The sequence below is a fragment of the Lampetra fluviatilis genome, chromosome 49, assembly GCF_964198595.1.
Source record: "Lampetra fluviatilis chromosome 49, kcLamFluv1.1, whole genome shotgun sequence".
Lineage (NCBI taxonomy): Eukaryota > Metazoa > Chordata > Hyperoartia > Petromyzontiformes > Petromyzontidae > Lampetra > Lampetra fluviatilis.
In genome coordinates, this window is record NC_136323.1 from 1,358,400 (window position 1) to 1,373,451 (window position 15,052).

Here is a 15,052-nt window from a genome sequence, read left to right on the forward strand (position 1 = left end):
CACAGTGGGCACGATGCGTCCAAGACCCGCTCGCAGTGTCATCATCACCGCCACCGTCGCGGATTTGGGTCTTCCCCCTGGTCACCAACCTCTGGGTTTGCCACTCCAATGTCCATCTGGGTCACCTGCCCTCCTCCTCCTCCTCCACCTACACGCGCGTCCCATCCACCTCCTCTCGCTCATGGTGTCTACTGTGTTCTCCTGCCACATTCCATTCTGAACTTATATAAGTTGCTCAACCCTCTCTGACCGTGAGACTCAAAGGCCGGGAGCTCCGTATCATCCGCTGCTATAAATGCATCTCTCTCCTACCCTCTGCCGCACTTCCGTTTCACACGGTTGGCTACGTACGGTGCGAAAGAAGTTCATACTCACGAACCTGGCTCTTAGCACTAAAATTCACATCTCTTCTCCTTCAAAATTCTACATGCAGTCCCTCAAAATCCTGCTGTGCTAACGTAGCTAAGCACAATTGTCAACAACACTTCCTAAAATGATAAGTATGTAAAGAGGCAACGTTTCCGAAAATGGCCCCTCTTCAGAGCACATAAATGTAAAACGGCCACCATATGACGTGATGACGAAATGTTGACTCCCTCGCTTTGAACGCAGGAGGTCGTGGATTAATTCCTGACGCTGACGCCTCTTGTATATTAGGAGTTTGCATGTCTCTCTCCCCGTGGTCGCGTGGATTTTTCTCCACATCGTCTGGTTTTTCCCTACACATTTAGAATCAACATCGCGCGTTTAGAGTATTTGGCTGCTATACATTTCCAAATTATAAGCCCACTTCGTTGAGCTATCAATCGTGACCAAGGTGCTTCTGAAAATAGCTCTATAGCTCTCAGTGTGCCTTACTTGGTAAAAAAAAAAATAGTTTGAAATAGTTCAAATTCAGGCCATAGCCTGAAATGTTAGCAATCATTATAGCTTTTCCTTTTGACCACAGTGTTCTTTGGCGATTGTGTTGGGTTTGTTTTTGTTGTGCTTGTTTGCCACCGCCAAAGCAGCGGCAGCACAAAATAATGTCACCGGTGTTCCTTCCCACCAACATCATTACACGGGTCATACGCAGCATCCCCTGCTGTGACTCCACATTCTCACTTCCTGCTGGCAGATTTTTTTGGAAATGCGGACGGATTCGGGAAGCCAAGTGTGTCGACCGTGCAATAACCAGCGGTCAGATCCAGCAGGAAGGAGTAGGAGGAGGTGACGGCGAGAGGTTGTCACGGCAACATCGTCGGCTGTGGTGACGTCTCGACCTTCCTTGATCTGCTGCGGTGAGATTCAAGCGTTCGCCACCGAGCTCACGACCAGTCAAGTCAAAGCAACGTCCTCCCCAAATGAGCACAAGAGGCGGTGGCCATCTCTGTACAGCTCTCAGTCGGTGGTGGAAATTCCATACTGCTAAGGTGTTAACTCCCCCACAATGTGGTACTCAATTTTATTGGACCGGGAGGAATGATGGGTGTAGTCAACCGCCCACAACCAGGATCTGAACTTTTAACCTTCCGGTCCTGAGCCACTCGCTCGAATACTGAGCCCCCTGGTCAGGGCTCACAACACTCAATGCAAAGGTGCCGTGGTGGTGAGATGTTATCTCCCTCGCCTCGTATGCAGGAGGTCGTGGGTTCGATCCCGACCTTGACGCCTGAATATTTTACGTTTGCATGTTCTCTCTCCCCGTGGCGGTGTGGATTTTTTTTAGGGTCCACTGAATTTCTTTCCACATTTAGAATCTCAACATCACGCGTTTTAGAGTATGTTGCTGCTATACATGTTCACATTGATAAGCCATTTCGTTGAGCTATCATTTGTGGCCAGGTCGCTTCTGAAAAAGAGCTGTATAGTCCAGTGGGCCTGACCTGGTAAAATAGAAAAGAGGTGAGTTTAGTTTGATAGCATCTTTACCTTATCCCCCTTGACACCCATGTCACCCTTAAAGCCGGGGAATCCATCTTCTCCCTGTCAGGAAAAAAAACACAGAGAGAAATTTAATTAGATTTGTATTTTTAACACAATCATAATTTCCTAATTAAAATAATTGGCATTCGTGTGAATTATAATTATTTACGTATGTGTGTGTGTTTATAGCAGTAGCATTTATTGTTTTAGTCCCAAACTGGCAAGACAGACCGCAATGGTTTAATTCACGCATATAAATATATCTTTGTACGCACGCATGCAACTACGTGCATGTGCAAACAGCCAGCTTGAGTGTGTATCTCCGCAAGTCCTCTTCCCGTTAGTACTTTGCAGCTTTCTCCACGCAGTCTCAGCTGAGCCCTTTCGTCTTTGTACCTTGTCTTGATAATTCCCGTTTCAATGTTTAGGGTTAGCAAGGCCTTAAGTTTGTCAGAGCTGTAGGTATTAGGTTCTACCGAATTGGACGACTTTTCCGCGACGGATAAAAAAAAGCCAGCCAGAGCGTCTTGTTTGTTGTTGTAACGTTCTTACCCCGTGTGCGCCGACTGGACATCTGTTTAAAAGAGCTTCATAGCTCATCGGATTCCTCCAGTATAAATATTCTGATTCTGATATTAATTTGTCTTTTCAGTGGAATCCTTACCTTCTCTCCTTTGTCACCCTTTATACCACGAGGCCCATCAGCTCCCTGTCATAAACAACAACAACAGCAACCACTCTATCAGCACAAACAATATACAAAGGCAAAGATCCCCCATATAGCCTCTAACAGACTGTTGGGGCAGGTGCTGTTAGCGAGTGCCTATGAAGGTCGGCACGAGGAGGGACGAGGGAGGGACGGTGTGACCAAAACCACTCCCGGCCACCTTTGTCTCCCCAGTGGCGATGTTTACACACCGCGCCAGGTACTCATTTAAGGCCGAGTCGACGTAGGGGAGCCCTCATATATTCGCCACTGATGTTGGCCGTGAGCGGAAGCCCATAAATGTATGTATCATTTGTACGACAGAAATTCAGGGTAAATTATAGTTGAGGGCATCCCTTTATCATTGGGGGTGCTGAGACCCCCCCCCCAATCCCACAATTGAAGGCTCGGGCAGCCCCCCACCCCTCATTCCTTTTCAATTCCTCGCGCCAAGCAGTAAACAAGTGTTAGTACAATATTTAACACCGGTGGTTATTTTCCCTTTAAAGTTCAGCAGTTCAGAGAACACCCATAACCGCGCTGTCTGCAAGGGCAAACGTGAACACAAATAAGCCAAGGGGCGTTGCAGCCTTTCCTCATATACACAGGGGGTGAGGTTCCATTCCATTCCTGCGAATTATGGCAGCGGCAATGTGTTCAGGAGCTGGACGCCAATGTCCAGGTCTGCCAGCCATGACGAGAGGGCTTCAGGAGAGAGAGAGAGAGAGTTTGTGCTCAGACTACAGAGGTTTACTACGTGGTCCACAGGGGATGAGAGCCAGAGCGGAACGCAACGATAGGCAGAGGGATCGCCGCTCATTCTGCTGATCCGTGCTAAACACGGTCACGCTAACCAGGGCTGGTGTCAGTGCGGGGTCAGAGTGAAAGCGTCTTCCCGTCAAACACAAGTGTGGGATGACGACACTCTCCTATTCGGTGGCCTCCGAGCAAGCGGAGGCCAACGGACATACATTTTTGTCGGATCAACCGAAATGTCGTATCGAGGCCTGAGTTTTTAGGATGAACCTGAAAGTTGGCAGCACAACCCTAGTGCACACATAGCCGCACACACGTTATGATTGGGGGAATGTTCTATTTTAGGTTATTAAAGTCAACCCAAGATGAAAGGATAAATAAAATAATTGTGTATTTACAAGCAGCTGATTTACCTATGTACCTAAAAGTGTGGAGCATAATTATTAATGACGCATATGCCACTGTATATTTTATACGGCACAATCATTGGAATATTCATACTACTTCTATCACTGCCATTGCATATTCATAATGTTTACTGACTACATCATTTATTAATATATTTGATGTTTATTTTTCCTGAATGATGAAACGCAAATAGTGTGCATGTGTTTGTCTTTCTGTGTGGGGAATGGTGGTGTAGTGGTTAACGCAGTGCGCTACAAACCCTCCCGTGGCTAAAATCGATAGCTGAACCGGTTCTGGGTCTCCCCTAGGTCGACTCAGCTACACTGAGTACCTGGTGCGATGTGTAAGCATCAGTATCAGGTACTGGGCGTGGTGCTGACCACCCACCCCGTTGCGTGCCGTGCCGCCTTCGTAGCTGCTGCTCGCAAACAGCAGTGACCCCAACAGTCTGTTCATGGTTATACGGCCATATCTCTTGTTGTGTATGTGTACATACTGGGGATTTACACTTACTCTTGGTCAGTGGTTCCAAACCATATCCGATACAATATTTTCAACACATTGCAATCGGACTGGAAAGCGTGATTGACTGAGCATCAATCGGAATGCGACCAAATTGACATTGGGTAACATCCTAATTGGCAGAGCTGATATTAAATGTTTACAGTAAAAATAAACTTTATACATGTAAATTTTGATTTAAAGCTTTCGTGACTGCAGGGATTCATATTCTTGGTTATTTCGGTAAAGCGACGTAGAAGGGAAACAATAAAATTATAAAATAACAAAAATATAAAACAATACAATTCTCACGACGTTTCGACTGCAACACAAGCAATCATCATCAGGTGTGAAATTCACAGCAAGAAAATTTGAAAAAAGTGGCAATTTTTTCCTAACTTCAGCACCACGGACAGTGATTTGGTCAGATGGACGAGTCCATCTATTTATTATTTCCCTTCCACGTGACTTTACCGAAAGAACCAAGAATATGTATACATGTAATTGACAGTCTTGTATAATTAGAATTGGTGTGAATCTCCGATTAGCACGCTTGTTGACGTACGATGCGAGAGAAGAATACGGCGGTGGGACATCATACTTTCAGCATGAGTGTGAATCTATAGAATTAACAGCATTGTACATCTACACAATCCATGGAGGTCTGAATGTATAGAATCTACATAAGTACGCATACATAACATTTATAGTGGTGTGAATCTATAAAACCCAGTCCTCTAAATCTGTAGAATCTACAGCAGTGTAAATCTATATAATGTTTCGCGGTCTGATCCATTGCGGTGTGAATCTATATCATCTACAGCAGTCTAAATCTCGACAATTTAAAGTGCCATCAATTATATACAATCCATGTGATTCTATATAATGGGCTACGGTATGAATACATCACTGTGCGACAATTTATAGAGGTGACACATTGTTCCGCAAAAAATAAAATCAGATTATTATAATTTTTTCCAAATGCAAATGAACTCGACTGTGTGCAAATCGAGCGACTGGATCTATGGCGGCGTGGACGGGATCAAGTAAATCCAGAATCGGTATCATGTCAAGATTCCAGCTGTGCGATTGGGTCCCGAGAAACCCAAATCAGTTGGCATGAACTTTAATGATTCATACGCCAATATGTAACTATTTATAGGCCAATTTAATAACTGTTTCATCAGGATTTTTATTTAAATATAAAACACTTATCAGGCCCCGTGGCGTTAAGTTCAGTCTCCAACTCTTAGTATGCACTCCATCTCGCTCGCTGGTATCTCTGTGTAAGTGCTGTGAATAAGTTCCATTGTCTGAATTATCAACTGTTTAATATTGATTTCCTTGTAAAGCCACACATCGTTATTGCCGAACGTGGTGTGGTGGTTGGTTGGTGGTGCTTCACAACAGCGCACCCATAAATCTCGATTTAAAGCTTTCGTGACTGCAGGGATTCATCTTCTTGGTTCTTTCGGAAAAGTCACGTAGAAAGGAAATAGTAAAATAATAAACATAAAACATAATAAAATAAAATTCTCACGACGTTTCGGCCACAACGCAAGCAGCCGTCCTCAGGTGAAGAACAGGGCTGTCTTTCCGACAGCCCTGTTCTTCACCTGAGGACCTTCCGACAGCCCTGTTCTTCACCTGAGGACGGCTGTTTGCGTTGTGGCCGAAACGTCGTGCGAATTTGATTTTATTATGTTTTATTTTTATTATTTTATTATTTCCCTTCTACGTGACTTTACCGAAAGAACCAAGAAGAAAGTGCACCCACGATTGTGGACGTCTAGGTTCAATTCCGTCCCATGGTGTGCATCATAACCAGGTGTCGCACGTGGTGGATGAATGTGGCTTCACCCTCAACTCGATTGACTCAGCTCGAAAGTAAATTACACTATACTATTTAAACTATTGCTTATTTTACCAGGTAAGGCCCACTGAGATATGTAGCTCGTTTTCAGAACCGACCTGGCTATCACAAATGATAGCTCAACTAAGTAGCTTATCACGTAGAAATTTATAGCAGCCGAATATTCTCAACGCGTGTTTGTAAATGCGGAGGGAAAAACCGTGAGGCCCCAGAGAAAAATCCACACCACCACGGGGAGAACATACAAACTCCAAATATACAGCAGGTGTCAGGCTCCGGATCTAACCCACGACCTCCTGTATACCAGGCGAGGTAGTGAACATCTCGCCACCGGGGCGGCCGCCGTGAAATACGTGCCTGAAATTCGTACAATAAGTATTGCCATGAAAAGCCAGCGCTGCTACGGTGACGTAGCTGGTCGGACGAGTGTTCCCCGTGGCGGCCTTAGTGACCAACCGACCATCTTTCGGCTCTGTCAGAATAAATGAGTTCAGTGTCACTGAGCGGTATCTTGGGGATGTGGCCATAATTTAGACGCCGCATAAATCCGCATCGTATAATTGTACAGAGGGACAATGAGAGACAGCTCACGAACGGCATTCACTGCCAATGGCGAATCTGGTCTCAAGAGAGAGAAAGAGTGAGAGAGAGATAGATAGATATCCCTGTCGTTATATTTGCGTGCGGCTCATTGGTTTCAAATTCGGGTGTACGTACGTGTCTCCGTATGAAATCTCTCATTAAAATGAGCCATCCCGTGCCACTTAACTACATCTGTTTGTGCATCTAATCATGAGCTAATGACTCAATAATCATCAAAGGATCACTATACTGCTGCTGCTGCCTGGCTCTGGCGAAGTGAATTTTGTCGGAATAAGTTTCTACTTCAAAAGGCAGCGTCAAATTGGATGCAATTACATATTTATATTTTTGTTAAAGTGGGACAAAAGTTTTTTTTATCGAATGAAACATATCAGCGTTGTCTCTGCTCAAACGAACGCGAGGCTTTGCTGATCCCTGTTGGTTGCCCGAAGGTAGTGGCGTAAATTCCATGTTACTATGGCCGGGGCCAATCTCCCTGTCGCACGATCCAACCGCGGCATTCAGTTCTCCCTTCAAGCGTCACTGCACTCTCCACGTGTGCGTGAATTAAGTTTTCCTGCGAACTCATGAGTCGTTCGTTTTGGGGGTAAATCGCGTGGCTATAATGTCCTGATGGTGATGGATGTAATTTCGAATTGCTAAATTGTCAATCAATTGTTGCCAATCAATTAAACTTGATCAATTCAATTTGATTGGCTCTGTCAGGTGGTGGAGGATTAGAGTAAAAACATTACAATGCTTACACGATCAACCGAAAAGATACTAATATTTAATCATACTGGCTCTGAACGCCTACATAATGAAACAATTAACAGCTTCCTTCAGTTTATCTGACCTCACACAAAGTCGTGATTATTTTAATGACTCCGGAGGGTTGAAGACGATGATGCTGACTACGATGATGACAATGATGACGATCATTAATGATGATGATGATGTGTTGAACGGGATTTAAACTCGTTCCGACTGCGAGATCTACGAAACGCTTTCCGGGTTGCGGCGCGCAAGATGATGTCCGACGTTTCGCTGCACGCCTTCGGGAGCTTCACTAGGAGGTCAACGGAAGGTCCCAGCGTGCGGGGCGAAACGTTGAAACATCGCGCCCAGCGACGCAGTAGCTAGACAGAGAGCTGTAGAACAACTGCACCCGCAAACGCGAATGCGGAGATGTGCTCTGACTGCTCGTGGCAGCCAAGGCGACGCATCATCGATAACGAACCGAGCTCACCTTGACACCTCGAGGACCTGGGTATCCAACGGGACCCTGAGCTCCCGCAGGACCCTTGAAGAGAGACACAACAATCACATCGCCTCAGTGTTAATTAAACATAATAATAAAAACATACATTTAAGTCCTTCGTAATCCTCTGCTGGATTCCAGGCAACCCCACACCAAGTCACTGCCACTTGCAGAGAGGCGATGATTTCTGTATGAGGAAGCAGGACAGCAAGTAGGATGCTGTACAAGTTGCGTGGAGTTTTAAGTGTTCCCATCATGGATCCGAGCATCGTATTCAGGGCACTGCAACAGATCAATCAAAAGCAGGACCATCCAAAACTACGGACCGTGAGACTCTTTCTTGCAGTTTTTCTTTTATGCACAGTCGGTGTCCGATTTACTATGATCGGACTTTTAATGATTAGACCAATCAGTTTCAAAGCCGATGCATATATTACCAGAGTACGCCTTTTGTTAGCATTCTGACCACAAGTATTGTGGTTAATGCAGACACGATTCATTGTAAAAGGTTTCAGTTTGGTGTTTTAGCATCTTAACACCTTGTTTGTTGCCAAAAAAAAGGGGAAAACCTATTCTCATATTTTGGTACTGGCAAAGGAGGTCCCATGATAATGATGATTAGACCCCGTTAAGAACAGGCCGATAAAAGGAAAAAACACAAATCGACGAGTGATGCTCTTATACAGTTTCCACTGCTTGTGGGAAAACAGGGGTGCGATTTACGGAGAGACGGGGCTTTCCAGGAACGCACTCTGACGTCGTGAAAGCGGGGGACCGCCTGGATTACCGACTGCGTCTCCGCATCACGCGCTGCCGAGCACAAGTGAAGATGGCGAAGAAAGGTAACCGCGTAGGAACCACTTCCGTCGGCGGGGGCCTCGCGTCGTATTGGGGAACGGCCCTTGAAGTTGACACCACAGAACTACTTCTGAGGAGTCACTTCAGCGGATCTCTCTCACCAGGAGTGGTTTTTCCCCGGCTTGTCACGCGTCCGGTATTTTAGTACACGTATATTTTTTTAGATCTCAGAAATGAGCACGAAAAATGTCGTACTGTGGACATTGTGGGGGGCACTGCTCACGAATGGTCCCCGGTGGTTACTGCGTAGATTACGGGGTCAGTGAAGTTCAGCCACGGATAAGCGGGGCTCTCCTGCACTACGACGACTGCGTGAAAGCTACACCACCCCTGGCTACCGACTCGGCGCTCAGCCGACTGCTGTGCACTCCTGTGCAGCGCTAAGGTTCCGCCATCGGCATAACCAGCGCCTCGTTCAAAGGGGGCCAACAAAACACAGACTCAAAAATGCCACGACGCGTCAAAAAAATGTCATGGTTGTATCTTAGCCGTGTCTACATTTTCGGGGTGTCCTGACAGTCGCAGTGGCTGCAGCCCCTGGGTGAAACGCAGGGATCAAATCCAGGATCTTACAGCCCAAATCTATTCCAACGCTTTCTGTAAATCGTGGGGAATCCCATCACAGCGAGGCAACGCGCGAGGGCTGGAAACAAATGGATTTAACAGCGCGATAAGGTGTGCTGCTCACAAACAGCAGGAAGGCCGACTCCCCATCATGCCTCGCATGCGTGTCTGTCATGTGACCACCACATTGCATGTACAATCCTATCAGCCTTTGTACAGACCATTCAGAACTTGAGTTGGTGGTCTGGTCAAGGCTGAGAGCATTGCATCCGATCTCGACACTGCCGGCTCAGGGACTTTAACAAGGCCACTATGAGCCTCTTGTTCTAGAGATGGCTGCAAGAGGTACTCACGGCTCCCCCTTTCTCTCCTGGTTGACCTTCTTTGCCTGGGTGACCCTACAGACCAGACACACACACAGGCACAAAGACGCAGGCACAAAGACGCAGGCACACACACATGACTTAACACCTGAATGCAAACACGTATATCCATATGTAAATACACACATACAGACAAATCCTATTAAGAAGATAGAGTTTTTAGTTTTACAGTTCACCTGTGTCGCTGTGTTTGTTCCAATGCCTCCTGGAACTACCACTTAGCGATCATCCTAATTAGCATTCGTATATTTTAGTAGGTAGTTTGTGTTTGTATACAGCTATCATTTAAGGCCAGGTCGTTTCTTAAAAAAATATGTTAATACCTCAGTGGGCTTTACCTGGTAAGATAAAACATACGTTCGTTTTATTCGTATAAAAGTGATGTGTCTACCTTTGCTATACATTGCACTCCTATCGTGTTTGCGTACTGTTTGTTGTTGCGACGTTCAGACATCTGTGAAAAAGAGCTTTACAGCTCATCGTATTCCTCCAGTATAAATTAATATTCTGATTCTGACATCAATACGTGCGCGTACGTGTGCACCCTACGTATGTGCCTCCCCGAATGGGAATGGAACCACAAACCCTAGGTCCAGAGGGCCAGGCCCAACCCAGAGGTTGGCTGTAGGCCATGGCCGGAGACAGAATGCTATTGATTAGCTACAAAAAGAAAACCGATGCCCGTTCTGGAACCTTCTTCTGCATGAGGCACGGGGAACATTTCCATGGCGGTCAGCGACGGATGCTTTGACCGCCCTGGTTGTAAGCACGGAGCCACACAGTTGTACATGCCACGGGTCGCTGCGACACATTTGCACTGCATGCCGGAATCCGTTTAACTGTGGGCGGAGGGCGGGGGGGAGAAATGTTCCTCGCAGGAACGAAAGCACAAAGCCAGGCAATCATTGTCCCAATTTGCGAGTGACAGCTCCCTTCCTGGGATGGTATTTAATGCAAAGGGAGGGATGTTGCGGTGAGCAGCACATGTTCGTGGATTTGCAAACAGTGAATGCTCTTTTCTGGACTCGGATGAACAATGAGATGATGATTTTGACGAAGCCATAACTCACCCGAACATAATCCTGACCCGTTTCACAATCTTAACTCTGACCCTAAACTGCTTGGTTGCGTTCATTCAGACGCTGTCTTTCCGACAGACCTGTTCTTCACCTGACGACGGCTGCTTGCGTTGTGGCCGAAACGTCGTGAGAATTGTATTATTTTATTATGTTTTAGTTTTATTATTTTATTATCTCCCTTCTACGTGACTTTACCGAAAGAACCAAGAAGATGAATCCCTGCAGTCACGAAAGAAGCTTTAAATCGAAACCTAAACTGCTTGTCCATGCTTAACATCCTGCAATTACCAAAACCCAAATCCTAACCCTGACACTGTTGTGCCTGGAGAAAAGCCACACATGGGAGCGGGCATCGCTGCATCCCATACAGATGGAACAGATGTAGATTAGTCCACACTTGCTGGACCGCATTCTCCTGGCGAGCCAGCGTGTGGCACCTCGACGCCTACGGGAAGGGATGCACCAGCCCACGCATCCGCAGTGCTGGATTGCAGGCCACGTGCATAGCCAGCACCACCACCCGGCCATCAAAAATAACACTGGTCAACACACTTTTTCTGGCATAAGGTATTCCAACGGTTTTAATGTAATTTTGGGGTGCTGATTCCAAATCTGGCATCAGTTTTTGTCTATCACATCAGGTTTTTGAGATATCAAATATTGCATTTTCAATAAAAACTGCAGAAGAAAAATATGAAATAAATGTGGATATCTACATAAAATGATATTACAAACACACTATCCTAAAAATACAGCACCATATTTTAACACTAAAGCAGTCACTGACTCGCATCAACTTGTAATCATAAGTGACAGAGTTAATTTTGGGTAAAATCAATGAAAATGGGGTAAGCCGATAGCATAAAAATGATAAAGCAAATCTGAGAACAGATTTGGAATCAGCATCCTGAAATTAGTCTAAAACAGCTGCAAAAGTCCAGGCCGAAAAAAATGTGTTTTTTTGTTGTTGACCAGTGTAATAGCTACAGTACGCAATATCCTTCGAATCCCAACCCGATACCTAACCCTCATTCTCGTCTCCAAATTGCACGGTTGTCTACGTACGGTGCGAAAGAAGTTCAACATACACACATAGTGATTCCAAAGTAATATTTTTTTAATGGGTTACTTTTGTGGCTCTGATGAAAAAAATTAAAAAAAAATTGGGATGGGAACTTTTTTTTGACAAATGAACGATATGACATTAATAGACATGCAGAGCCTATGCAATAGTCTAAACAATAGCACATCACTTGTGAGCAAGGCCAGCTGTCCTTATATCCGAAGTAGTTTTCTCGTATCAGAAGTTGCGAGTCGCTTTGCCCCCCACCAGTGCAATCTAAGCAAACGTTGCTCACATCAGAACTGTGCTTATATAAGGAGTGAGTACGTCCAGCTTCCAACTGCTTCCCGAGTCGCGTTACGAGGTGAAGCAGGAAACGTGAACCTCTGAGTGGAGCTGCCTCCAGTCCGGCAGAGTCTCGCGTCGTGTCAGGGAATGAGCCCTCCGAAGTTGACGCTACAGAGCTACTGCCGAGTCACTTCAATGGGGCTCTCTCACCCGGTGCTGGGTGGCGCTACTTGTCACTCGTCACAGTGTGTCACACTACAGGGTGTGTCACACCACAGGGTGTGTCACACTACGGGGTGTGTCACACCACACTGTCACACTATGGTGTATTTCGCTACTGGGTGTTCTCAGTCATACAGTGCAGTTTATTTTCTCCACACGGTGTATAACTCTCAAACCGTTGTTCCTTTCGTGAGACAAAAAAAATCACATTTGCCCGAGGATAATAGAGCGACGTCCAATTTGGCAGAAACGTGCACGTGTGTGGAGAAGTGTTTCATTTGCACATTTGATTTAAAAATGCGTGAAGTCTTTTTTTTTCCATATATATATAAAAAATATATATATATGACGAAACGGTGCATGTGGCGGCGTGCTGTTCAGACGTTATGAATGTAACTGCTTTAGATTGCTTCCGGAATTACATTCAAGGCTCTTCCAATCTTCACAGTTGGATGCTGTTATCATCGAGATTGTGTTGGCCGGAAAGCAGGCACATATTTGTCCGTGCAAGTACATTTGCGTCTCACCATCTGCCTTGGTTTTTATACGTTGTTGCCTTCGTACCCATTTTGCACCACCGTTCATGAAGCTGCCTGTCATCGCTACGTGCCGGGCGCTAGTGGCTATGCACATGGCCAGTAATCCTGTTCTGTGGAGGCAGCGAAGTGTTGGTGGATTGCACGAATGTTGTCTAACTCCCTTCGTGTGGACATTGAAGTGTCATGCCCTGGCTTGCCAGGGAGATTTCAGTACAGCAAGTTGATTCATCTCCATGTGTGTTTCATCTGTATGGGATTGGATGCTGCCCTCACGCATGCGTAGGTGGTTCTCCGGTTTCCTCCAAACACTCATTAATGGACTGAAAACATCTTCATACATATAGGACTGCAGAGCTGTCGTGATCATTGGTCATCTGTGATTCCTCGTGCCTCCGAGTCATTCTCTCTCGTCGCGAGTGAGCGACTCGTGACACACAAAGTGCTTGCCACAAATGAACCACAACACCTTGCTGATCTCGTCAAGGAGTATAAACCATCACGCAAACTCCGGTCACCTTCAAAGCAGCTGCTTTTGGCTAACTATCGAACAAAGACGGTCACTGCATTGCGGACTTTCAAATGCGCTTCTGCGGCCGTCTGGAACGCTCTTCCTTCCGATATTAGGAAGCCACTGGAGCTACGCACCTTTAAATCATCTGGATTGAAAACTCGTTTCTTTAGAACTGTTTTTGGGTTTTGTTTGTTGTCTTTCTCTCGCATCTTCGATTAGGACGGTTGGATACATATGGTGCGAAAGAAGTTCAACATACTTAAGTGTTCTGAGCACAGTGCCATAATAACCTGTCCGTCTGTACGACTGAATGCTTGCACTTGCAGATAACCCCTCCTAGAGCACTCCACTAATTTCAACGAACGAGCAGGCATTTCAATCTTAGTATATGTAGTTTATGAAAGCGAGGTCGAAATTATGTTAACTTTGTAGCATTTAATTGGCTCGTTTGGCTTATTGGCCCTGGTGCTGCTTATCCACGTTATCATTTACACTGTCTCTGCTTGTGATTTCAAAATCATACCATGGATAGCCACAGTGGATAGGCACAATGGAGAGGCATGTTCCATTGCAAGAGGGTGTGTGCAAAAAGGAGGGGTAAGCAGGTGGGGGGTTTGAGGGGCACACGGTGGGGGGGGGGGGGGGGGCTATGGGCAGGGGGGTTGAGGACGTCTGAGGAGGAGGGGGGGCACTGGGTGAGGTGGGGGGCCGGCGTGTCAATTGGTTGTGGAACACTTCTTGTACACAAAATTACTCTTCATTAAGAACCCGCTGTATTTTGGCAAACCCCCCTCCATGAAAGTAATGCAATGTATTACCACCGATTCTCAATGGGATTCCCGCTCGTGTTAGTACCTGTCTGGAGGTGTTTAATATTGTGTCGCCGCCGTACTCACCGGGGGACCATCAGATCCGGGGAGTCCTGGGAGTCCTGGTTTCCCTAAGGGACCCTGCACACGCACACAGCCACACACCACACACACACGCACGCTCGTACTTATATACACATACAGAAGGCACATCCACTTACACGCAGGTTAGCCGCACACACCACGTGACATCGCCCCAACCGAACCCGCATAGAGCGGGGAAACCTGAATCTCACAATATCGGAGGAGGGGAAAACCACGTGCATTATTATGCAAATGGCGAGGGAGGGGAATGAAATATTATATTCTGGGAAAGCATTGTATACCAGCTACTTCACTAAAAGGACTTCCTGGGAACTTTAGAACAGGTGGCAACCATATTTCCGGGTGCCAGTCTGAGCTGCCTCGTGACTGTGAGCAGCAGGGCCTCTCTCAGGGTGCCCCCTCTGTCTGTGTTCCCTTCTTCTTCTGCTCGTACTGGTGGTGGAGGAGGGAGGAGGTTGGGGCTGTTGGGGCTGTTGGTGTGGTAAGAGGCGGTTGGCGTTGGCCGGTGTGGTTTGTGGAGAATACGAGGTGACGCTTGACTGGGATTTCATCTCACCCTGTGAAATTGGAACGTTTCATTGCATTTCGTTGGTTCTGACCTTTGGTGCCAGTGGTGTTCATTATGTGAGCGAGTGAGCA

General features: G+C 46.3%; 1 protein-coding gene across 2 annotated transcripts in view; it reads right to left on the bottom strand.

Annotated features, from left to right (window-relative positions):
* The window catches only part of LOC144948416 (uncharacterized), a 266,228-nt gene that overhangs the window by 102,125 nt on the left and 149,051 nt on the right, over window positions 1–15,052 (bottom strand). For both annotated transcript variants that reach the window (XM_078877862.1, XM_078877863.1), the window contains exons 26-30: window positions 14,396–14,449; window positions 9,768–9,812; window positions 7,981–8,034; window positions 2,570–2,614; window positions 1,912–1,965 (exon numbers count right to left, since the gene is read on the bottom strand). In XM_078877862.1, the coding sequence (XP_078733988.1) occupies window positions 1,912–1,965; window positions 2,570–2,614; window positions 7,981–8,034; window positions 9,768–9,812; window positions 14,396–14,449 (252 nt within the window). The remainder of the gene's footprint in view (window positions 1–1,911; window positions 1,966–2,569; window positions 2,615–7,980; window positions 8,035–9,767; window positions 9,813–14,395; window positions 14,450–15,052) is intronic.